This window comes from Hydra vulgaris, chromosome 12 (genome assembly GCF_038396675.1).
Source record: "Hydra vulgaris chromosome 12, alternate assembly HydraT2T_AEP".
NCBI lineage: Eukaryota > Metazoa > Cnidaria > Hydrozoa > Anthoathecata > Hydridae > Hydra > Hydra vulgaris.
Genome location: NC_088931.1, coordinates 58,071,440 through 58,098,864, shown reverse-complemented (window position 1 = coordinate 58,098,864; position 27,425 = coordinate 58,071,440). Strand labels below are relative to the sequence as shown.

At 27.3% G+C, this 27,425-nt stretch overlaps 1 protein-coding gene across 2 annotated transcripts in view; it reads left to right on the top strand.

Annotated features, from left to right (window-relative positions):
- The first annotated feature begins 493 nt into the window (after nucleotides 1–493).
- The window catches only part of LOC136088867 (neutral amino acid uniporter 4-like), a 67,732-nt gene continuing 40,800 nt past the window's right edge, over nucleotides 494–27,425 (top strand). Inside the window, exons 1-3 of one of the 2 annotated variants that reach the window (XM_065813866.1) lie at nucleotides 494–620; nucleotides 13,427–13,544; nucleotides 13,660–13,717. In XM_065813866.1, the coding sequence (XP_065669938.1) occupies nucleotides 13,430–13,544; nucleotides 13,660–13,717 (173 nt within the window). In that variant the 5' untranslated portion in view covers nucleotides 494–620; nucleotides 13,427–13,429. Of the gene's footprint in view, nucleotides 621–2,178; nucleotides 2,349–13,426; nucleotides 13,545–13,659; nucleotides 13,718–27,425 lie in introns of those variants that run through there. The other variant, XM_065813867.1, reaches the window with a different exon arrangement.

The following is a 27,425-nucleotide window of genomic DNA, read 5'->3' as shown; positions in this document are numbered from 1 at the left end:
TTTCGCAACTATACTAAACTTGCAACTAATAATTTTATTACTATAATCTAAACTCAAATTGACATTTTGTTTAAAGATAACTTATTCACTCTAAAGGTTCATACCTTGTTCACCCTAAAGATTCATACCTTGCTCACCATAAACCCGCGTTTTAATTAAAACATATGCGTTTTAAATAAACTTACTCCTCCTCTAACAATTTCCCCTAAAGTTCAGTCTAAAACACTTAAACTCTGTATTCTATTGCAATGTTATGCTTCAGTGTTTTATTGTGCAATATTTTGATTGTTCTGTTTGATGCTTTTAAACTCACAATTTTACTAAAATCTTTTTCTTAACATCAAATTGCAGCAGTAATTTTTCGCAAAATATTCTTGAAATGTGTAAATTTGTTTTAAATTTTAAGTAGTTAGTAATTACAGTTATAAAATACAATAACAATGGTAAGTTTTAATAAAAAAAAACAACAATAGACAATAATCTGTCTGCGTGCAATGCAAAATTACAGAGTGAAATAGACTTAAAACATCTGTCGCATTTTAATAAATTATTTAGCGAATCAAAAAAAAAAGTAACATATAAAGAATAATAATTGGTAATGTTTCTTTTATAACAATAAGGTAAGTTGAAATTTATGAATTATTGCATTTCAAAGGTTGCAAGGGTTATATTAAAAACAAAAAAAACACTTAAAAACTAGGCTTGTGAAAATATATTTTTAATTGCTTACATTTTTCGTAAAAAACCCTTAAAAACCAAACAAAAGATTTATTAGAAATACTAGTCATTGTTTTTACTGTTAACATATACCGTATAATTTCTATTCAAGTTTTAATATATATAACTTAAATAGAAATTATACATAACCGTATAATTTCTAATCAAATTTTTATATATATTAAAATATAAATTAAAATTAGAATATATATATGTATATGTGTATATATATATATATATATATATATATATATATATATATATATATATATATATATATATATATATATATATATATATATATATATATACATATATATATATATATATATATATACATATATATATATAAATCCATTTGTTAAAAAAAAAGTTGTCTAATTGCATTAATCTATTTTAAATATTTTGACCTTATGTAAAAGTATATCTAAAAAGCCTTATCTAAAGTAAAATTATTGAAATTGTAAAGTGATCATTGAAAAAAGTACAAAATTATATTTTCTAGACTAACCTTTTACCTAATTAAATTAACAATTTTAAATAGTGTAAACATAACCCAACTAACTAAAGTTATAATAGATGAAGCCAGCTACCTAGTATCTCTTCTTAATTTCGATGTAAGCCGGGCGCATCAAATCTGTACATTTGCTTGCGCTATTAACTCCTAGGTGTTCGTATTTTTACGTTATGTTTTTCTGTAGTTGACTGAATACTTGTACTGCCTTTTAACAGCAGCACTAACCTGGCGTTTTTGCTTTAATACGTCGCAAATCTATTTTTGCTTAATGAATCTAAAACTCCTTAGTCCTTCACCGCTTACCATTTGACAACAAAATAGGTCTTACGTAAGCTAGCCATCAAATTTATAGTGTGCAGCTATCATCCTGTGCATTCCGTTCGGTTTGGCTCAACTAAAAAAAATTATTCAATTTCATCTATTACTAAAAATCGTGGTAAATTTTTATATATATATTTTTTATGTAGCTGTTTTTTTGTGCCTTCCCAAACGATCGCCAAGTTTCTCTAGTAGTTGTCTAGGCTTTTATTAATTTAGCTAAGGCCCTATTTTGAAAATGATTTTTGAATCATTTGTAATACTGTTTTTATTTTTGTTAGTTAATAAATTTTTTTTTATTTATTAACTTGTGTTTAACTTGTTAAATGTTATTCAATTATCCACCAGGTCTGGCGGATGGTTGTAAACTCGTTTGCATTTGTTTTTGCATAAACTTTATTAAGTCATTTAAACAAATAGATTATAAAATCACTTTTGCAAAACTTACTTTTTAACTTCATTATACATCATATTTACAATAGAACAAATATTTAAATATGAAACAACTGCAAGTGGTTAGTATATATTTGTGTTTTTCAAAAAGTCTTAAATGACTGTGAAATAGTCAACACTATATGATATTTGTTATTTTTTCTTCACTTTTTTATTATTTGTCTATTTATAATAATATTTAAACCTTGTAAACTTGAACGCATCTGTTGAAAATTTAACGAACTTGTTTTTTGAAATTATTCGTCATTGATTTTGGTCAAAATCACCATTTACCATCATATATCAGCAAAAATCTACTAAAATAGTCAATTTTTAATTTTGCATTTATTGTCAGGTTATATAGGTAAATTTTTTTTTTCTTTTTCCAGTTAATAAATATATTTTTGTTTATTTTTAGCTTTAATGGAGCAAAAAAATATTTTTTTATTTTTATTTACTTAGACAGGATATATAAAGTTATTACTGGTTTTTATTACGACAGAGGAGGACGGGGGAAGGGGTAGAATTTAAGTCTTACAAAGTTTAAGGTTAAACGCTTCCTCCTCTTCACCAAGAAAAAAAAAACAACGTTAAGCTAGAAAATTATGGAAAAAAAATATTTAAAGATACTGGGTTTAAAAAAAAACCAATCATACTTTAAAAGTTTGTCGCGCTTGTTTTTGCATGACAGAGCGGAAGATATTTTAGATTTTTTATCACCTGACTTATATTGACAAATCATTTTATATTTTATGACTTTAGTCGACAAATCATTTAAAGGTAAACTAAAATATGATAATCAAGTAATATAATAAAAAGTAAGACACAAAAAAAAACTATATTTTTTGTCTTAAACAGGAATACAAATAATATTGCCCATTATAAACATTTTTTAAAATTTTGTCAACTTACATTAAAATATTTCACCACACCACTCCATAGCACTAGGTGCTTCTTACTTGTCAAAAGTAGCAACAAGTTGTATGATTAGATGTAACCTGATGTGAAGTGGTGGCATAAAAATATTCTGATATTCTATCAGCGGCTTCCATTTCACATTACTCATGACACAGAGAACTCGGTTTGTTGTAGTGAGTCTTTCATAGCGACGATAGTCCCAGAAGCATAGGGAAAAAATTAATTTCATGAAACATTGAAAACTCATTAGAATAACACCATTTTAAAAACCATTTCTGATAACGCTATTTCTGATAACCTCTAATCCGTAATGGTCATACTCCAAGGCACTCAGCAGCATCTTGACTATGTTGTAGTTTTCTTTGAGATGCACAAAGTCATTTATCCTTTTTTCACGCTTCAACAATCAGCGAGAGAAAACGCATATTTACAACTTGATCAACTTTATATTTTTTATGTTTTAAATTTTTTTACTTAATTGTATAATGAATAACTAAAAATTAATCACAATGTAAATGTTAACGCATAGCCATTGAAACGGAAGTTGACAAAACCATATATGTAACTTTTAATGCGTTACAAATTATAGTTTTTAAAAGTTAAACGCAAAAAAAATCTGACATTTTAAACACCATTTCTGATAACGCTTATGTTTAACGCTTACGTTTGAGTTTTTATATATTATATTATATATATATAAGTTATATAGAAATTCATAAAATGAAACTTTGTTTCTTTTTAGCAAAGACAAGTTAAAGACTAAAGTTAAAAGATTTTTATTCTAAAATTTTTTAATTGATTCTATAATTGGTCATAAGTGAATAACTTAAATTTTAGGTTTTAGTTCTACCTGAAAAATACTTTTGGTTGTTACTTGACCACAGATTGTACTTTAGAGACAACTTAAAAAAAAAATATTGTTCAAGTATAGGAACATCTAGTTAATAAACATTGGGTAGTTAAAAAGGGTACTTTAAAGAGTTTGGGTAAAAAGTACTTTTTTTACTTTTACACAAATAATAACATATGAAATGAATTAATTTTGGCTTTCTCTAAGCTCTAAATTTATTTACTGTTTTAGAGAGTGGTTTTAATTTACTGCTTTAGAGAATGGTTTTGTAAGCTTCGTTGAATTTTCGATAAAAGGACAAACAAAGTACTGACAACAGTATAAGAAAGTATTTAGCAGTGTGAAGTTTTCGTTTGTTTTTTTTAAACTTAAAATTTAAAAAAAGAATTGTTAAACCACAGTTATAGCCTATAAGTTAAGTCAAGTTATTTTTAAGTATTTAAAAGTGGTTAACTTAGTTAACCACTTTTTACTACTTTAATTTTTCAATTCAATTTTTCCATTTTAAAATGTAATTAAATTCTACATACCTTTTGAAACCCTCAAAAAAATGAAAAGTTCGTAAGTCTTAAATTGCAGGCTACGACTCGTAATTTCCTTTGTAAACTTTATGCATTTTCACAGATTTAATACTCTTTTTTTGCTCTTGGTAAGCTGAGCGTTTAGCTTGCAGAATGCTGTAAAATACATTTTAATTGGTTGTTTCTTTTTATAAAAAAGCCTGGCAGTTTTAGAAGTTTTTTTTTTTTTTGCGTTTTTTTATGGTCAAAATATATTGTTTTTTCTCAACATTCAAAAAAAGTTTTTTAGACCTAAAAAAATTGTTTACTTTCTTTATTTCAATGTTCATGTCCGTATATGTTGATTTATATTGATATTAGATTAAAAAAATTTGTTTCGTCTGTAAACTTGATAAAATTTACTTTTACTGATGCGTTTAAAGTCGTTTATATATTTATTTAAAATATGAGCGCGCTTAAATCAGTCCTTGAGACGCTAAGCACAAATCTCGGATTTATTATTTTGAACACATCGCATTCTTTAAGACTTTTAACCAGATTTGAACTTTATTCATTACCCCATAAAACTTTAGCTTTTCAACGACAACAGAGTGATCAACAGCTTAATACGCTTTAGATAAATTGCTAAACACTCCAAGACTCTTGACAAGTTGCCAAAAGTAACTTTTTTTATTTTTTCAAAACGTTTAAATATTTGATCAACTAGTTCAATAAACGCACGTTCAGTCAAGCAATTTTGCTGAATAAAAACTTTAACTGTTTTTTTTTATAAAGCTATGATAAATCTTATAAAATACAACTTTAAATATTTTTGGAAAGTACAGAAAGTACCGATAATATATATTTTACATATTATAAATATCAACTTTTAATATACTCTATATTGCTATAACTATACAACTCTGGTCCTCAAAAGCTGCTAAGTCTTCAAATATATTTTCTGAAATATATTTGAAGATTTTTTTTTTTTTTTTCATGTATCTAATAACCTTACAACAAAAATGAGTACTTTTCTTTGGTCTTGGAATGGGTTGCCGCAATTTACTATTAAGACAATTTCCTAATAAATAAGACAATTTTTTTAATTTTTGTTAAAATCAATTATTTTATAAACACATGTTTCGACTATATCATAGCCACCATCAGTTAAAATATACTAAAATGCTTAAATCAAATTAGTAAGAGAATTAATAGAAACCTTATAATAAAAAATACAATAAAAAATAAATATAATAAAAAAATTAGTAACAGAAACCTTATAATAAACTAGTAAATCAAAAAAAAATTCTTTTTTCAAATCCATGCTTTATGCAAGCAGAATTCTATTGGGCCTAGAAATTCTTTTTTTGTTATCTTTTGTAGAAGGAAAAATTACTGTTACGTTTTTAAATTTTTTTTTTATCAATTCAGTGTTCTTATGGGGAAATACAAATTAAATTTTTGTTAACTTAATTAACTTTTTTTGGTCAAATTTTTCCATTTCCTTGTATTGTCATCGAAAATGATTAAGTGTGCAAAATTTGAGCAAAATTGGTTGAGAAAAAAGCTTTCAAAAATTGATTTCAAATTTTGTGGCACACAAACATATATATATATAGAAAGTAACCTTATATAAAGCATGGAAAAATACAATAAAAATGCAATTAAATAATGTAACAAATGTTTTAAAAAGATGAAAGAATCGGTAATGTTAAAAGGAACTAGATTGAAATTGTCATTTTTACATGGTTCATTTGTTTATTAACAGTGGGTTTTTCCCACTCTATGTACATGCTTTCTTTGAGTTTTAATATAAATTTGTTGGAGGTCGAATCCAAAATTATAAAATTATCATAATTAAACTATTAAAACAGCTTTCATTTGAATTAATATATTTATAAACGTGTGAGTTTTTATCCCTTTTTTAGTGCTCGATTATTCGTGTCTTTAAACGAGTAGTTTCGCCAACATAACAGGATTTACAGCCTGCACATTCAAATTTATAGACAACGAATGAATTAAAGTCTATAGGAAAGGGATCTTTTGCGGAAAAATATTTTGAAATTATAAATGAAGTAAAAACCAATCTTACGGTGACCGATTTACAATATCTTTTAATAATTGCGTTTAGTCTTTGTTTGGTTAAACCAGACATTTTTCCATGATAACGAAGTTTAAAATATTGATAATTTTATAGGTTTTTAGAACGCGATGAAATATCGATATTGGTGTTAATATAAGAGCTATGGATTTTCTTAATCAACCAAGACGGGTACAAGTTGCGTTTGAGAACTTTAAAAAGATCGTTAATATTATGACTAAGACCGAGACTAGTGTTGTTTATTTTATAAGCTCTATCGATTAAACATTTTACCAGACTAACTTTGTATGAAAATGAAGTAAAACTAAAAATGTTTGTGTAGAGTTCCGAGAAAGTTTTCTTATGAAAAACAGTGGTAATTGTGGAATTGTTTGTTTTATTTAAATTTAGATCCAAAAAAGATATTCTTGATTGAATTTCTTTTTCCATTGTAAAAGTAATAGAGCTATGTTTATTATTTATATAGTGCAAAAATAATTCGGCGAAATTTTCGGAAGTGAAAGCAGCAAAAACGTCATCTACATACCGTTTATAAAAAAAAATTTTCTTCGTTATATGATTTGAGCTATTTATCTTTAAAATTTCCCATGAAAAGATTAGCAAGAACAGGTGCTAAGGGAGAACCCATAGCAACACCATCAATTTTGTCATAAATTCATCCTTTGAAGAGAAGATTTTATGTAAGATGTTGCAAAATTGATGAGTTTTTTCAAATCACTTTTTCGAATTTTAAGATTAACTTTACTATTAATATACTATATATATATATATATATATTTTTTTTTTTTGCCGTTTAAATATATACAAACCGCATGTTAATAAAAAGATATATATATATTTATATATATATATATATATATATATATATATATATATATATATATATATATATATATATATTTTTTAATTTATTTTCGTCATTAAAAAAAAAAAGCTTTTACAATGTTTTTACAACATAAAAATATAGCAATAAAGTTTCGACCGGAGCCGGCAGAAGACATGGTCTTATCATCCAGCCCCGTTAATATAAATAAAAAATTCGATAAAAATAAAAAAATAAAATAGAAACTAAAGAGAAAACTGATTTAACAATCAATTTACTATTTGCAGAAAAAAAAGAAGAAAAAAAAAAATTTTTTTTAATTATTTTTTTAAAATTATTATTATTTTTAATTCTCTATTTTATTCTACTTTTATTTTTATTATACACACACACACCCACACACACACACACACACACACACACACACACACACACACACACACACACACACACACACACACACACACACACACACACACACACACACACACACACACACACACACACACACACATATATACATGCAAATATATGTCCGTTCATATATACATACAAAACCAAATAAATTCTGTTTTATATTCCATCTACAAATGGCGTAAGTTATAATAAATATTGCATTTACAAATTGCGTTATTATTATAATATAGAATAATATCAAACATGTTCTAAGTACCATACAATATAATTAACATGTTGCGTCAATTTATTAGATATTAAATAATTAACATTATCATTAATTAACATTAATTAACATTAAAAATAATTAACATTATATATATATATAGCAGGGACGAGAAGAAGACTAATATGTCTTACCGCCAAGCTCCTTGATAAATTCCGTAAATATAAAGTTTTATTTAAAAATAAGCATTTCCTTTAATAATATAAAATAAACAAACGTAAAATCGATAAAAAAAAACATAAAGAAATATAACATCTATTATTAAAAAATAACAAGAAGCGCTTTTTGCTTAATTATATTCTTGTAAAAGCACAGAAAAATTTAATTTTTAATATTATTAAATCATGAATTAATTTTTCTTATTGTTATTACTTTTTAAATATTAAACTTCAAATAACAAAATCAAAGTCTAAGGATTAAAAAATAAAAAGAATAGCAACACATATTAAACAACAAAAACATAAATAAATTTGAAAAGTTACCAAGTGCATTAAAAAAATTTAACTTTAGCGTTTCTAAAATTAATATACTTTTCATTTGATAGATCAATTGATAGATCAATCGTTAGGATATTTTAAATTTTTAAGTAAGAGTTTTGTGGTAGATCAATTTTTAGTAATTCATTAACCATTCAACATTGCAAGAGTTTTAAGTTTAGTCGTGAGTATTTTACTCCATGCCTTTGGTCCTCTAATTGAAATTGAAAATTCAATTGCCGCAAAATAACTTTTGGGTTGTATATAGGTGTTATTTGAATATCTAGTTAAGTCTTTTTTCTGATTTGTTTTGATAAGAGATTAAACGTTTTTGGAATAATACTTTTATTAATTTTGAACATAAAAATTAGAAGATGATAAATATTTATTTGGTAGATATTTAGTATATTTAACTTAGTAAATAAAGGGTGTACAGCGGCTTGCATTGGATATGATTCTGATTGCATGATTTTGCATATTAAAGAGTTTTTTTGATTTATTTTTATTGGTACTACACCATGCAATATTAGCGTAATTAAAACAGGAATGAATAAAAGAAAAATATAAGAGTTTTAAACAACTAGAATTTAAAAATGTTTTTGCCCTATAAAGTAGGCCAATACTTCTTGATATTTTACCTTCAATATATTTTATATGATCTCTCCAAGTTACATTTTTGTCAAGAAATACTCCAAGAAATTTTAATGATACTTCTCTTTTTATTTCGCAATTGTTAATACAAAGATTTGGAAGTTTTAATGGAATTTTGTCACGTTCATTAAAGCAATGGAAAAATGTGTATTTTGTTTTAGTTAAATTTAGAGATAACTTATTTGCTGTAAACCATTCAGCAAGGTATAGTAGTTCTGTGTTTACAGTTTTAAATAAAAAAATTTATATCACTGTGAGCATAAAATAGATTAGTATTATCTGCAAACAAGATTGTGTCTAATACATTACATGATTTGATTATATCATTGATATATACTAGAAATAAGAGCGGTCCTAATATAGATCCTTGTGATACTCCACAAGATATATTCATGTTGTTAGTTTTTCCGTTGTTATGAGAAATATATTGCTGTCTGTTTGACAGGTAGCTTTTAAACCATTTAAGGTTCGTGTGTTTAATACCGTAGTTTTTTAATTTGCCTAATAAAATATATTGATTTACAGTGTCAAAGCCTCGCTGAGATCAATAAAAACGTCTAAAGTATATTTGTTTTCATCAAAAGATTTAAGAACATCCTGAACAAGATGAACAACTGCCTGATCAGTCTAGTGACCTTTTTTGAATCCAAATTGTTTATTACAAAGAATATTATTAATATCTAAAATATGGTACAGCCTTTTACATATAATATGTTTTAATATTTTTGAGAAGCATGGTAGAATTGAAATAGGTCTATAATTTGCGATACAAGTTGCATCTCCAGATTTTAGAACTGATATCACCCTTGCAACTTTTAATTTGTCAAGATAGATTCCTTGTTCTAAAGAAAGACTGAAAATGTGCAAAAGCGGAGTTCTTAAATAAAATATTGATTTAATTACTATATTGCTACTTACATCAACTCCATTACCTTTATTTGATTTTAATAAATTTACAGCACCAAGAAGTTCTTTTTCAGATTGCTGTGGATAACAGGTTGGTAAAAGTATTAATGGATGAATTATTAATTATTCGCTTTTTAATTTTATTTTTTCCTGATATTTTATTGATGTTTTTTTGTGAAATTATAAACACTGGAAAGTGGTCTGAAATGTCAGTGACAAATATTTCAGTCTTAACTTTTATGTCTTTGAATTTGTTAATTATGATTTAATCAATTTATGTAGCACTATTTTTTGTTATGCGTGTTGGTTTGTTAATTGTTGGAATGAAACCATTTTGAAATATAATATTGGTAAAATTTCTGACGCTTTTATTTTTTTCATAATCGAGCAAGTCTAAATTAAGATCGCCCACAAAATAAATTAGTTTACCGCAAATATAATTTTTTGTAATAAAACATTTAAAGTGTTTGTTAAATGCTTTTATATTATCTGAAGGCGGTCTATATATGACGTATAAAATTATGTTTTCGCTGGTGTTGCTCAATACCTCAATGGTTAACAACTCATAATCTTTTGTTATTGAGCACAACTCATTAGGAAGTTTAAAATCTAAAGAATTGTGTATTAAAAGGCACACTCATCCTCCTGCTTTTTCAGATCCTCTTATTTGATGAATAGCTTTATAATTATCAATTTGAAAGTTCAAGGCCGTAGACAACGTTTTTTGATGTTTGAGCTAAGCAACTTTGAAACATGAAGAAAACTCCATATTTAAGTATGTTTATATATATGAGGAATGAAGATGCTACGCAAAAAATTGCGGTGATTGGAGTTATAAAGTTTACAGCCCCCTCAAATTGAGGGGGCTGTAAACTTTACAAAGTCATAAAAGTCGAACAACAAAAGATTATTGAATCAAATTTGAAATTTGTCGATGAATATAAGTAAAGTTTAAAATTAAAAATAACAAATTTAATATAAACTAATTTTTGATAATCAAAGATTATAATACATTTCTTAGGATTAGCAGGAATGCCTAGAAGATATGCAGATTTTCCAGATAGCTTGATAGATAGCTTGCTTACTTAAAATACTATTAGTTCCTTAGGTTCAATTATTTCTATTATAGGAGAAGTGTGATTTATTTATGTAATTTTTTATGCTTTTTATTCAGAAGAAAAATTTATTTCTTGAAATAATTTAAACGTTGAAAAAACAAATACTTTAGAATGAAAATTGTCCTCCTAGTCATCACACTTTTAACGAACTACCTTTTATAAACATCTCAACTCATTAAAAATAGGGAATAAAAAAACGGTTTTTTTCTTCTCTAAAAGAGGATCCCCCGACCCTCATTGACGGCAATATCTATTGTTTCTTGTAATGGAATATTGGTTTATAAAATTGTAATATCGTAAAATACTAAGAAATGTTTATAAAGGCTAGCTTGATTTATTTCTTTAGAAAAAGTGAAAGAGTCTTTAGTGCAAAATTCCAATGGTATTAGTGGAGATAGCATTTCTCTAAGAAATTTAGTTAATTGATAACTAAAAGTACCAATGGATGATACAATTAGTCTGAAACTTTTATTATCGTCAGAAGAAATTATCTTATGAAATTTTGGACCATAGACCATAGACCATAGATGCGGGCTGGACAAAAGCCTGAAGGGTATATTTTATTATAGTTGGATTTATTAAAGGTTTCCTAGATCTCAAAATCATCTTCTCTTCAAAGGATAAATTTATGACAAAATTGATGGTGTTGCTATGGGTTCTCCCTTAGCACCTGTTCTTCCTAATCTTTTCATGGGAAATTTTAAAGATAAATAGCTCAAATCATATAACGGAGAAAAAACAACTTTTTATAAACGGTATGATATGACATTTTTGCTGCTTTCACTTCCGAAAATCACGCCGAATTATTTTTGGAGTATATCAATAATAAACATACCTCTATTACTTTTACAATGGAAAAAGAAATTCAATCAAAAATATCTTTTTTGGACCTAACTTTAAATAAAACAAACAATTCCACAATTACCACTGTATTTCATAAGAAAACTTTCTCGGAACTCTACACAAACATTTTTAGTTTTACTTCATTTTCATACAAAGTTAGTCTGGTAAAATGTTTAATCGATAGAGCTTATAAAACAATCGATATAAAATAATCGATATAAAATATCGATATAAAATAATCGATATAAAGTAATCGATATAAAATAATCGATATAAAATAATCGATATAAAATAATCGATAGAGCTTATAAAATAAACAACACTAGTCTCGGTCTTAGTCATGATATTAACGATCTTTTTAAAGTTCTCAAAAGCATATCTGTTCTCTCGGTATTTTCAAAAACTTTAGAAAAAATAGTTTTTAATAAAATATACAAACATCTCAACAAAAATAATATACTATACAACAAACATGTTTGGTTTTAAAAAAGATAACTCAACAGAGCATGCAATAATCCAGTTTGTGCATGAAATCTCAAAATCATTCGTCTTTGACCTATCAAAAGCGTTTGACACAGTAGATCATCACATTTTTCTTCACAAAATTAAATATCATGGAATTAAAGGTATTGCTTTAATTAGTAACGACGGTTATCAAAACAGTTGTCATGCCGGACCCCTACTTTTCTTGACAGGGCATATATATATATATATATATATATATATATATATATATATATATATATATATATATATATATATATATATATATATATATATATTATATATATATATATATATATATATATATATATATATATATATATATATATATATATATATATATTGAAATAAAAAATGATTCCGTTACGAAATTCTTAGTTGTTTAGTTAATGAAAACGTCTCTTGGAATCAACACATTAATTATGTATCTATTAAAATTTCAAAAAACATTGGGAATCTATATAAAACTCGTAACGACCCTAATAAAAATTGCTTAAGCTAACTTTATTACTCTTTTATCCACAGTTACATAAATTATGCTAACACTGCTTGGGGAAGTAAAGTAAAAAGTTAAAACTTCTTTATCGTCATCAAAACATGCGATCCGCATAATTAACTATGCTGATCGTTTTATACATACAAAACCTTTTTTTACTGAAATGAGATTATAGATTTTTGTATATTTATGGAGATATAATCTATCCCCTACCATTTTAAATAATACTTTCCAACTAAAGCCTAACAACAAATACGACATGAGAAACATAAATTTTTTAAATGAGCCATTTTGTCACACAAAATTTAATCGATTTTGCATTGTTTTTTCCATATAAAATTGTACTGTGACATTTTAATGTAAACGAAATTTAAAAAAATGTATATATATATATATATTTATAAATATATATATATATTTATATATATATATATATATTTATATATATATATATATATATATATATATATATATATATATATATATATATATATATATATATATATATATATATATATATATATATATATATATATATATATATATATGTATGTATGTATGTATTGTTTTACAGAAAATGGATAAAGAAACATCTCCACTTCTTGTCGAAATTAACTTAAATGTAAGGAATCAAAACAAAAATGAAAACGAATGCGAATCTCAGTTTGCAAGTAATGTTATTACAAAAGAAGGTGAAGTTTGTACGAATGAAATATTTTTCTTACTTTTTATTATCATTTTTTATGCTGCGTAAAAGGAAAAACTTTTTACATAAAACGTATTTTACTTATTAAAGATATTTTTCAGAATACAGTTCAATAAATTCAGAAACTAAAGATTTGGTGAAAACACCGGAAAGAGCAACGTAAGAATTTTTTTATTTTTCAAATGCCCGCACAAAATCTCCTGACGGTATATATAACTAATTTAAAAACAATTTTCTCAACGGAGAACATTTAGCTTTAATACAAAATAAACATTCAACGGTAACAATTTTTTTTAGTATAAAAATTTTTTAAAAAGTTCTATGTTGCTTTAAATCTTTAAATAAAGGAAACCAAAATAAACAAAAACCTAAAACCTGTGTTTCAATCGATTTCTAATTTAGCAGTTTACTGTTTTTAAAAAAAGTTTAAAATAGCAAGTTTTTGTATGAGGTTATAAGTTCAGACCAGTCCAAGTGATTCGGCTCGTTTCAGTGATTAAAGCCCTGACTTTAGAAACAAAAGGTCCGAGGGTTTCAATGACTTCTTTGCGTTGATATATAAAAAATTGGTAAAGTATAAAAATTGGTAAAGCGATTAAACGAGAAACGATGTAAGGTATTTTTAAAATGTTAATCTTTTGTCTCTGAGAAAACACCATTCTGTTTTCTAGGAGCGCCTTATTAACCAGAGTGAAAAAACGCACTTTGCTAAGTGCGTTGCGTACTGTTAGTACGCAACGCACTTAGCAAAGAGTTGTTTACGTTAGAAATTACATGTTTTAAAAACATAACTTTTACACCAAGGTCAGTAACAGTTTTAAGTATATTTAATTAAAGAAGTTATAACTTCAGATACAATTTTTGCAACTAACTTTATAATGACAAAAAATCAAAAAAGTTTACTAAGTGACCTTTTCTGCGAAGACGTCGAATATGATTACAATTGGTTGAATTTTTATAATCAAAATAATTTTTATAATGTTTTCAAATAAACTTTGTATGTTGAATGTAAATCAAATACTTTTTTATTGTCAGCAACACTTGTGCTCGCTGGTTTTATTTTTATCTTGTTTCCTAGTTTTTCTTATTTGTCCTTAATCGTAAGTTATTTTGTAAATATTTTAGTGCAGTTTCAAAGAGTTTGAAATTAGATAAGATTGCAAAACATAATTATTTTGCTCATATGGGTCAGTCAAGTTGGCACAAAACCTATAAAAATAAAAAACTATTCATATTTCATTTAAATAATCAAATTTCACTTCTTTTTACCTATATCTCCTTACCACTCTACATTATTTGCACGCCGTGACCCGTGATGAGTATGGTAACAATGAATAAAAGGTTAATGCAAATATTCAGTTTCGTTTGAAAACGAAATACAACAATCAACTATTTAAAATTTATAAAAAATTTTAATCTATCAAAATATATTTAAAAAGACAATAAAAAAGGTCATTGAGATGATGCGGAATCAATTTACAAATAGAGTTGAAAATTACAGAAAAAAAATATTGATTACGGTTAAAGTTACACACTAGACAAATGTTTTTATTTTTATCTTTAAGTTGTTATATATATTTTGTCTTTAAGTTGTTAAATATGTTTTGTCTTTAAGTTGTTATATACGTTTTTTCTTGAAATAGCATGAATATCAGCAATAATTTTAGATCTTTTTTTTATTTTAAGAAAAAAGCGACTTTGGTTGTATAAATTTTACATAACTTGGCGAATTTTTTTTCACCTGAATTTTTGTCTCTGATTATAGTTTATAATATTTTCCAACAGAATTACTAATTTCAGTTTTGTATCTAACACTTCACGGCTGATCTGCTGAGTTTTAAAGTACCTTTACTTTGGCAACTAATAACTTTTTGCAACAGATTGAAAATCTATCCTCAGCTCTTTTTTGATTCTTTTAATGAATGTATTTTAGTATTTTGACAAGTCCAATAATATTATGTAAATTTTTTACTTTCTAGACCACACTATGTCTTGGTTTGCAAAATTTTTGAATGTTTATTTAAATTCATGTATTTTTGTATTATAATTATATATATTTGTATTATAATTATAATAAAACTATTTTGGTTTTGTTGTACACATGAGTTGCTCCACATACTTCAGTTACTTGAGGTTTATCTGCAACTACTCAATCTAGGATGATATAGTCTTTATTTCTTTTAGCATCCTTTTTTACATAGTTTCAACTTCAGCTGGCCTGTTGATAACATAAAGAACCTTTCACCTACTTAGATTTTTTTTCGATTTGTAAAGTAAATTTTTTTAAGATTTAAATACTCATAAGCTTGTGACAGCCATGCAATATTAGGTAAACTTTCTAACAAGTATTTACAGTTTCTAGTCACTACCTTTACGCACCTTTCAAGCAACATAAGGATTCAGTGGTAAAAAAAAAATACTTTATGAGTATTTTTTTTTTACCACTGTAAATAAATATATCTACGAATCAGCTGGATAGCGAGGATCACTAAGTACTTTGCGCGCATCGCTGAAGCAATTTTTGCTTTTAACACGCCCCAAAAACAAGTTTGCATTAAAAAATTATAATTTCGCTTTAAGTTCACTTCCTTCTATATCTTTGCTTATGGCTTTATAGGCAAATACAAAATGGAGCTCACAAAGTCTGAAAATATAACTATTGCATACATTTTTATTTGCTCTCAATTACATGCACTTAGAATACAGTTTTAAATTTAGTGATACAATGGTTTTATGGTTACCAGTTACAGACGTATTAATGTCCTGGGTAATTTTTAACACAGTTTACAGATTTCCCAGTCAGTTGCATGCACATGATAACGGTAGACTTTGACACGTTCGTTTAACAAATTTGTATTAAAAAAAGAAGAGAGCTAAAAGCGGCCTATGTTAGTAGCGGTTAAATGAATAAATGAGTTCAGCGATTTGGAAAAGTCAATAAACAAAATGTGAACAACTCTACTTAGAAAAATATTTCCAATAAAGAAAATTAAAATATTCAACCAATGGACATCCATAATCAAAATAAACAGATATACTCAGTTGTGTGAGTTGTAAGCACGGGCGTCTGTCAGCTTTCCAAGGAAGCTGTTAAAGTTAGCTTATAAAGGATTTATACTCAGCCAGTTAGAGTATGCCAGTGCGCTATATATTGGACAATCCAAAACACAACTAAAAAGACTGGGTGTTACACAAAAGCAAGCGCACGAGTTATTTGTCACAAACCAAAAAACATGCATTTAGCATGAATGACATTTAACACCTTAAAAAAAAAAGAAGAAATATACATACAACAAAAATTGAATCTGCTTTATTAAGATCATCAGCTTTGTCTGACATGCTACCAGGGGAGTTGTCGAAAAATTATAACCCTTTTTTATTTTCTAAATGTAACTTTATCATAACTTATCTTATCTTGATATAATATAATAAATAGCGGTTGCTATTTAATAAAAATATAAAAGAATAATAAAAAACAAAATTTAACCATAAGCGATGTTAAAAAACCTTGAATGCTAAGATGCAACAAAAACTGCGTAAAATCATGGCGTAAAATCATGGCGTAATATCATGGCGTAATATCATGGCGTAATATCATGGCGTAAAATCATGGCATTCTTTAATTTTTAATCCAAAATTTTATCTACTATTTAATTTTTGCGGATAACTATTTATAAAAAAATAAATTATTCTTTTTAACTGGTTTTTATTTTCAAAATCCAAATACTTTTTTACTATCCCTGATGCAAGTTTGATTCAAATGGTAAAATTAGATATAATCTGGGATGTTTACATAATTTAACCATAAGACGCGTACATAAAGATGAAAAACAATAGATTAAGCAGACTTTTTTATTGTTGATTAAAAAAAAATCAATAATAATATTACGCAAATTTGACGCTGTGTAACAAAAAAAGCATTACAAACAAAAAAAGCATTACATAATAATTACAGATATTAATAATACGATGTTACAAATATTACACCTTTTTAATTATCTAAGTATAACTACATCTGTGCAATTAAATCTAGATATTTTACAGAGTTAATAACATCTTTTTAATTATCAAAATGTAATGCAATCAGTTCAGAAATCAATTTTAAGAAAAATTTTTAAACAATCAATAGCAGTTAGGAAAAAGTTTTACTTTATAGAGTTAACTAATTAAACTAAAGTAAAGTTAACCTAAAAGTTAATGTTCAAGGAAAAAATAGATGAATAAGAATTTTGTAGCACTTAGGAGCAGTTACGGACAGAATCTTACTAGAAGAGAATTTATGAGATTATATCAAACACTTCAAACTTCAGCAATAATTGTGTGCCTTCTTGAGTTTGCATAACTTATCGATTCAAGATCAATCAGCCAAGTAATAAAAATTTTTCAGGCCTGTTCAATTTCGACTCCATTGTCGTAAAAACCATCACAAAGGAAAACAGTACAGTGTGATTGTTTGATCTGCAAAATTGCCAAATTCAATGGAAAAGAGAAACACCCTCTACAATTCAATGAAGCCTAGCTAGGTTACAAACTCTTTCAGCTAAAAAAAGGTGCACAAGTTGCCTATCTGTGCTTGCACATCCTCATCATTGAACACAAGGAAAACCTAATGTAAACCTCAGAGAACTTGCATTAGCAGATCCAACAGATGTTGAACAGATTGCATCAACTGTGATTTCATGTAAAGATGCATTACCAAGAGGAACAGTTCAGATCAGCCAATTACAAAGAATGCCATTGGCTTTAGGAAAAGGTAATTGAACAATAATATTTTTCCCAATTGTTATTTTAATCTGATTGGCATTACGTAATGTAAATAAAATAACATTAATTTGTAATGTAATTTTAAGGGTCATCAGCTGCACAGCAACTCTTTCCTGGTCCTTTGAGTGTTCAAAATATGGTTTCAATCCAAGAGAATACAGGAATTTCAAATACTGGAAAGAGGAAACCTGTATCTGCTCTCAACCAGATTAGCCAAGTAAGGCTAGTTGAAACCAACTTTCAGCAAAAACTTGCTGTCAGTGGCACGGCATAAGGAGAAATGGTTCATTATAAGCTCCCTAAAACTTGGCATCAGCTCAGAAGATCGCCAAGTGGTTCATTGCCAGGATCTGCATCAGCTCAAAGAAAAAATTGTATCATCGAGAGAACTTGAAAGCAAGGCTATTCTGAAGCCTGGAATCGATGGTGGTGGTCTTTCTTGAAAGTGAGTTTAAGCTTAATTGACTCAAAGCTCAATGAGTCTGAGTCCTCTTCAAAAGTCCATCAAACTTTGGTCATAATAGAGCCACAGAAGCACAATAATACAAAGTTGGACTTTATGAAACAAAGACAAACAACACAATATGTATCTTGAAAATTGTTTATCATATTCTAAAATAAAAGTGCAAACAAATAACACTTAAATATAATAATGTAAATAAAAAATTATACTTTTTGCGCATAGAGAAATGTAAGAAAGTTATTTAAAAGTTATTATTTCAAATTCTTAAATGGAGTAGAAACAATTACCAATTTAAAATGTTTAACCATTTTTTACGATAATATAAGATATTCAAAAAATTGATAAAGAGTATGACTTCAAATCTCTAAAAAGATTAAATAGATTAAGAACTAGATTTTTCAAAGTCCACTAATTTCGACTTTCGACTAGTCGAAATTAGTTGACTAAGTAAAATCGAATAGTCAATTTAATAGACTATGGAAATCCTACTAATCGACTAAAATTTAATTTAGCTGAGTAATAATTTTAACATCCTTATATCTTTTTATGAAATTTTTTTTAAATTTATTATTTGTTCATTTAACAACTATATCATGTACTATTTTAACTACGAGGGTGGTCTGAAAAGTTTCTGACCTCAACGTGAAGATGGCAGCACTTGTAATGAAACCTAGCAACTCTTATTATTTTAGATCACAGTCTTCTTTTCCCAATGCACTAACACAACAACATGAAGAGCCTGAACAGTATTAGAAATGTATTTTATTTTGTCTTCTGATAAAATCAAACCTGTTCTGAATATATCTACAACAGCTTTTCAAATAGCAATTTATAATTCCAAAAATTGTTTTAACATACTGATTAGATAATTCCATCTTGTTTTAGTATTCAGAATAGGCCTAAGTTCTTTTCCTAAATTTGACCTACAATTTTACGAACCTTTGATAAAATAATACCATATTCCTTGTTAAATTTTATTTCCTTATCAACTAAGCTGATACTTTCCTTCATTTAGCTCTTCCATAATGAGTTCTTCTCCAGTTGTTTCTGTTGGCATTGAACGATTTTCTCTAATTGTTCCAATAATCACTCCAAGACCATTATAAAAACTTATCTGAACAATTTACATCAAGACACAAATACCTTCTAGTTCCACCTGAAGTCCACTTATCAAGAGAAATTGAAAACTTTTTGCTAGCTTTTTTTTTTTTTTTTTTTTTGCTGAAGCTCTCGAGCAATTTCTAATTTTATTGAACTTGCATAGTTCATAACAGTTGCCTTTATGGCATGTCAATCATCAGGGATTTTAAATCCTTGAGCTTTCCAGCCGTTTTTAATATCTTTTCTATTGGCCAAATTGGCAAAAGAAATACGATTGATAGCTGTTAAACGAGATAATACTTCATCAGCTCTGTTACCTGTTTTATTACATTAGACAGCAACACTTAGCTGTTTATTATTTCTCTTTTCTAAAACAATTTTGGTCGGAAAAATTTTGTGTTTGTGCTTTGAATGATATAAAAAACTTAAAGTTGATGAATGGAATTTAATTTTGACTGAATAATGTTTGCATTTGTATAGTGATTTTGCTTTATTTTCTAGTGAAAAATGTTTCAAACGTCAGAACAACTTTTTTCAGATAACATTGAAAATGGAGTTCAGGCTTCTCTACGGTCTCATTGTATTATTTGTTTACATTTTTTTACCAGTACTAGAAAAGTGAAAAAAGTTGTTACTGTGTCTTAAAAAATGCTATTATGTAGTTATAACAACAAAATGTTAATGAAAAAAAACTATAATATCTATAACATTTAACAAAAAATTATTTGATTAATCATTTGTTAATTAATCGATCAACAATTAATTGTTATAAATCGATTAATCATTCATCTTTAACCACCCTTAATTTCTACCCAAGGGTAAAAATTTGTGTTAGAGATTGACATTGAGAATACCTGCAGAATCACTGACACTAGAGCAATTTAGTGTAATGAGCATAAAAGTCACCAACAAAAACTGGCTGAAGAATAAGAAGAGAAAGAGAAAGAAGAGAAAGAGCTTAGTCATTTGATCAAAAATAACATTGAAAAGAGTGCAGCCTTTAGATAAAGGAGAACAGTATAGAACAAAGAGAAAAGCAATTGAATAAAGTGGTGCTAAACAAAAGGAAATAAAAGAATAATCTGTGGATTCAAATCTAGTTTCCCAACAAATGGGTGAATTCTCACAAATTTAAATGCTCAGGTCAAGCATCTGACTATTAGAGTCTTTACAAATTAAAGGAAGATAACCATTAAGACTAAGATCACAAGATGAGACAGCTGAACTCAAGCTGATTTCCATGATTTTTACATATCTTTACCTGCATTATGTAGATAGGTTAAATTTGAAATATTAGGTTTCCAAGTGTAACAGTTTAGATATTGTAGTCGAAATTACTGTGTTGTGTTAACGCAGTAATTTTAAGTATCCAAATTATTTCAAGTATCTAATAACACTAGATGTCAATTGGTATTTATTTAGTGGCATAATTACCATGTTACATGAATTTGACCTCAAAAACACTTTTATCTTATTAAAAAAAAAGATGAAATAAATTATCAACTAACAATCATTTAAAAAATAAAAAAATAAAAACCTTTAATAAATGTTGTTTGTAAAAAAGTTTTGAATTTTTTTAAGAATCTTAATTTTTTTTAATTATAGAATTCTTTAAAACTCATGATACATTATAGAAGCCTTTTTTAAAAGCTGTTTATATGGTGTCCTACAGGCCATTGCTTAAAGTATAATAAAATAGTCCTATACTAATCTTATAAAAAAAAACCTCTTATACCAACTGGACAAATCTCATACAGTATCTATATATTGGTTGACTGCGCAAAGACTTTAAGCAAAATAATTATGCTGCCTTACACCCCTTTTTTTTCCTTTAGGCTGGCATGGATGTAAAACTGTGTTACATTATTTCCTAGCTCAGTTGATGTATGCAAAATCTTCTTGATTCTACAAGCATGGATTTTTGCTTACACATCTTTGATAGTGGCTGCATAACTTTTGCTGTTATCTTCTAATCAGGGTACAGCTATAAAACTCAGTTTAATTGTTCTGAGCCTGGCTGTTAGTAAGGTTTCCTAAACTGTTTTGTAGCTTTTAAAATAGCTGATTCCATCAACAGTTAAAAAATATCAGAGTAATAACAGTGCCATGTTGTGTATGGATGGTGACCCTGTTAGTTCATTTTGTGTGCATTGTTGAGGGCACATAAGGAGCCATTAGTTATGACTTTGGACTTATTAGCAGGACTAGTAAAGTTCTTTCCAACTTTAAACATAACTTTAAAACATTATCAAAAATATTAAACAAAATATAAACATATTAGAATCCAATAATAAAAAAAAACATATTAACAATAAAAATGATTATGTGTTATATATATATATATATATATATATATATATATATATATATATATATATATATATATATATATATATATATATATATATATATATATATATATATACATATATATATATATATATATATATATATATATATATATATATATATATATATATATATATATATATATATATATATATAAACAACTTTAAAAATGTATTCTACAAAATAGAGTGCGCAATGTTCTTCAAATAACAGAGCAATAATAAATCAGTAGAAAATCATTAAACAAAATATTTTCATTTTACACTGTGTTTATCAATAAAGACCCATTTGAAATCATTTTTGATAAGTCTTATTATGTGTCTTTGTGTGTGGGTGTTTTTTTGAGTAAGTGTGTTGATCATGTATCATAAAATATATTATATATGTATATCTATGTTTATTATATATGTGTGTGTGTGTGTGTGTGTGTGTGTGTGTGTGTGTGTGTGTGTGTGTGTGTGTGTGTGTGTGTGTGAGTATATATATATATATATATATATATATATATATATATATATATATATGTATATATATAATGATACATAAACAACCCACCCACTCAAACACACAAAGACACACACATAAACATATATACATACACACATATATACATTATATATGTAATAAATAAACACACACACACACACACACACACACACACACACACACACACACACACACACACACATATATATATATAAATATATTGTACATGCGCATGTACATATTTTTATATGCACAGACATACACACACAATGCATACTTGCATATAAATATACAAACTGGTTTGTACACGCATATAAATATGAAACAGAAGGATAAAGAGTAGAAGAAAAAGTAACTAAATAGGTTTAAAAATAGGGAAAACTAAAAACTGTTATAATTTAGAAAAATAGTCAAAACTAATTAAAAATATAAGAGAATTATAATGATGTGTTAGAACTTTATTGGGTGTTTTTATGGAAGATAAACTTTTTGATTTTGGCAATGAAAGCATTTCTTGTTATATTTCGAAGACTTATTTTTATTGAAAGTGGGAGAGAATTCTAAGAGTGAATTGATTAGTATTAAGTAGATTGAATACCATTTGCTTGTTTTTTTTCGAAGGTAAAACTAGGTATATATAGAAGGTAGAGCTACATATATTTTAAGTAAGAGTAATGTATATCAAAGGCAATCTTATATCCATGAATGTACTGTGACTACAATTCAATACAAATCAACCTTTACCCTGATGGATTTTAAAAAACAGATAGTAACTCAATAAATCAATCAATGATGCACGTGTGTTGTTGTTTTTATTGCTATCGGAAAAAATTGTTAATATTGTTCGGCTAATTAATGAGAAAAATAAAATCGTTGCGAGTGGGAAATGATCTCGACACAACCGAGGAAAACCAAAAAGTATAATAATAACATGAAATTTTCAGTACAGCTTGTGTTATTTTGCATCATCAACCATAGTCATAAAATACATAATAACGACCATAGTCTTAAAATATATGTTATTATGACTATGCATTAACTTAATTTAATAAAAAATGAGGCGAAAACGTTGCACTGCAATTGCAACCAATAATATTTTAAAAATATTAAAACCGAATTTACTAATAAATATTGGGTCCATTTAATTTTATGGTTAACAGTTTGATATTCAGGTGCAACTTTGTTATATTTTCTTTTTATTTTACTAGATTTAAAAATAATTAATTATTTAAACATTTGATATTTAAATTTATTTAAAACATTTAAACTGCGATATTTAGATTTATTTAAACATGAAATTTAAATAAGTTTAAAAATTTGTTATTGGGTATTTAAATAATTAAATAACTAATCATTTTTGTGTGTATTTTGTTGCAAATGGTTGAAGAAATGCCGTTTTACAAAATACATTTATCCACATATTACATTTTTTAGGGGGGAGTAAAAATTTCATGAAAGTAAAAATTTATCATGAGATTTTCATTGGGGAGTATAAATCTAATAGAAGATTTTTATTGGAGAGTAAAAAATTTAATATAACATATTTACTGGGAGCAGGACCCAGTGCCGGTTTTAGCACTACCAGCGCCCTGGGCGAGATTTCTACGGCGCCCCTAGCTCAATTTAACCTTTATACAAAAAAAAAGCTAAGGGTAAAATAACCAATTAGTAATAACCAAATAAATAACTAATTAGTAATATAAATAACAGTTTATTAAAAAGAAAAACTAATAAAATTTAGCTTTTCTTGCCTTTCTATCGGCAATTTCTTTTATGAGTTTATCAAAGTCAATTTTTTCAGCAATTTCATTTTAGATTGACAAAGTTGCTAAGTTTGTCAACTTAGATTGGGATATTGTTGATCTTAGATAGGTTTTTATCAACTTAAACTTTGAAAAATTCCTCTCCCCACCACCAACCGTAACAGATTTAGTCAATAACATTCGCAATGCTATCCATACATTTGGATATAGCTCTTGTAAGTTGCAATTTTTAATAAAATTTAAAACAAAAACGGGAGAAACCACATTCTTATCATAGAAAAAAGATTTCAGACTTAGGAGTTAATTGCACTACATACTACCGTAAATATCTGACTTAGAGTCCACAGTTAATTTCAATTGGAGGTTACTACAAAGTTTGACAAGGTCAGGTTTTTCCGGAATTTGTTTTATATTGTACAAAAAAGACCATGATTCAGAATACTTACTTAACAAATCAAATCTTTCATTGAATGAAGTTAATGTTGAGTCCAAAAGACAGTTAAAAAATTCAACTTTAAATTTTTTTTCTGTGGAAGTTATAGGCTCATTGCAGACAGTTTCTCCGGCTTGACGCTTAACACATCGAACTCTTTATGTGGCTTTAAACACAGGCTCAATTTCTAGTTCTCCGACCAATTCCTTTCCCAACGTCTGTCACTTAGCTTTTTAACGGTATATATTCCCAAGTGATCGGTTTGAATTTTCCAACGATGAACAGAAGCTGAAAACAATGTAAACAACATCTGAAGTACCCCAAATAAAGTGACTGATTTTACAGAAGACTTAGCGGTATCACACTGTACGAGTTATGACAGGCACACGGTGCATAAACAGCTAAGGGATCTATTTCCAAAACTCTCCTTTGAACCCCAATATTTTTTCCTTTCATGTTCGCCCCGTTGTCATAACCCTGACCCCTACAATTGTTCAATTCCAGTCCGTATTTATTTAAAACATCTATAATAACTTTGGTGAGTCTTTCATCAGTCGACTCATTGACAGACATAAGTTCTATGAAATGTTCTTTCCCTGATATTTTATCGTCATTTGATGATAAATCAACAAATCGTATTGTCATTGAAAGTTGCTCTAAATGAGTGATGTCCTGAGTACAGTCAACTGTAATGGAATAATATTTCAATTTCTTTGCGCGCGATATAACTTCTGACTTCACTTTTGTACCGATCAGCTCTATTAATTCTATATAAATATCTATATTAATTCATTTTGTATATCTTTCCGCAGTAGTGGTCTCAAACATCACTCTTTGTAGCTAACCGCAAGTGCTCATGCATAACTGGATCAAATTTGGCTAAAAGTTGTACTAAGCCCAAGAACTTTCCGTTATTAGGCGTATATAGTTTGTCGGAGGTACCTCTGAACGCCATATTGCTTTCAGCTAAATAAAGTGTAATATACATCAATCTAGACAAAACATTATTCCATCTCGTTGTTTCTTTTCTAATCAAATGTTGCTCCTGGCAGACTATTGTTTTCCCTGTTTTTAATCGTAGTTCAGTGTCAATCCATGAAAGGTAAAACTCCTTATGAGAAGTGCTATTTTCATGAATTTTTAACATTTCTGACAAGTATTTCCAGTTGTTATATTCTTCAGATACTAAACTCGACGTTGATTTACAATCAAATAGCCGGCAACAAAAAGAATAAACTCGATCCTTAGTGACGGAATATATTAACCAACAACGCTGAATTGTTTCGTTATTTGCAAGTTTTTTTTGTGAAATGACAATTAGAGAAATGCCGGCCTGTATCATTCTTTGGATAATTATCAACGCGAGTTTGTACTTGGCAGTTAGATATTATATGATCAATTACTTTGCTATTTCGAATGAGTGGCCATATGGCTGGATCCGATATATTCATGAAAACAGTGCTTAAGTCATTTGGAATTTGTATGCACATCGCCAACGGAGTTTGTTGCACATCGCCATCGCAAGTAGATATTGTAGTTTTAGCACAACTTATCTCATTAGTTCGAGAAACTTCGTCCACAATATCTTCATTAACTATCTGATCTACTGATGCATTCGTTGCTATTCCAGATGTAGATGTCACGTTCAGGTCTTGATTTTTCGTTGTGATATATTTCTTTATATTCATAAACTTTCTTGCTTTTTGAAATTCTTTTCCTTTTTCTGCCTTCCGTTTTCTATATTCTGACCCAGATGGTTTTCTTTTGATAAGATCAACGTATTCAGGCATTTTGCAATAAATTAAGTATATCTCTGTAAATCCAAATATATTTAAACATAAACTACCACAACAAAACTTTAATATAACGTTTTTAAAAGCGTAATTGCGTAATTGCAGCTCAACACTTATTGGTTAATGACCCCTATTAGTGTTAAAAACTCATTAAATTACACAAGTAATTAACCGATTGGTTAATTACTTGTGTAATTTAATGTTTTTTAGTTTAACTCGTAAAATTTATTTACGTCTTTGAAGAATTTTCTTAACGTTTTTTTTAATATGGTTTATTTTTAAAAAGTATAAATAAGTACTTACAACTATGTAACTTTTCTTTTCGTTCGTAGACAATAATAAGTTTTTAAGTAACATTATAGCATTTTTAAATAATTAAAGTGAGATCCAATCTCAACCAATATAATGATTTTGCGCTAAATTTGGCCCCCATTATATTCGGCGCCCTGGGCCATCGCCCAACCAGGCCCTACCCTCACACCGCCACTGACAGGGTCGTCCCGAAGTGATTTTAATAGGGGGGGGGGGGGGATGACATAACTGTTTTTTGTGCCAACTATTCTAAAAAAAATAAGGTTTTCGTTAGCCGACATTTGCCGACTGCCAATTATAAATACAATTTTTTTTTTTTTTTTTAATTTTTTGTTATTTAGATGCCCCAAGAAGACCTAACGGTCTTGTCACAGAGCACTGCGGAAGTGCATTTAACCAGGAA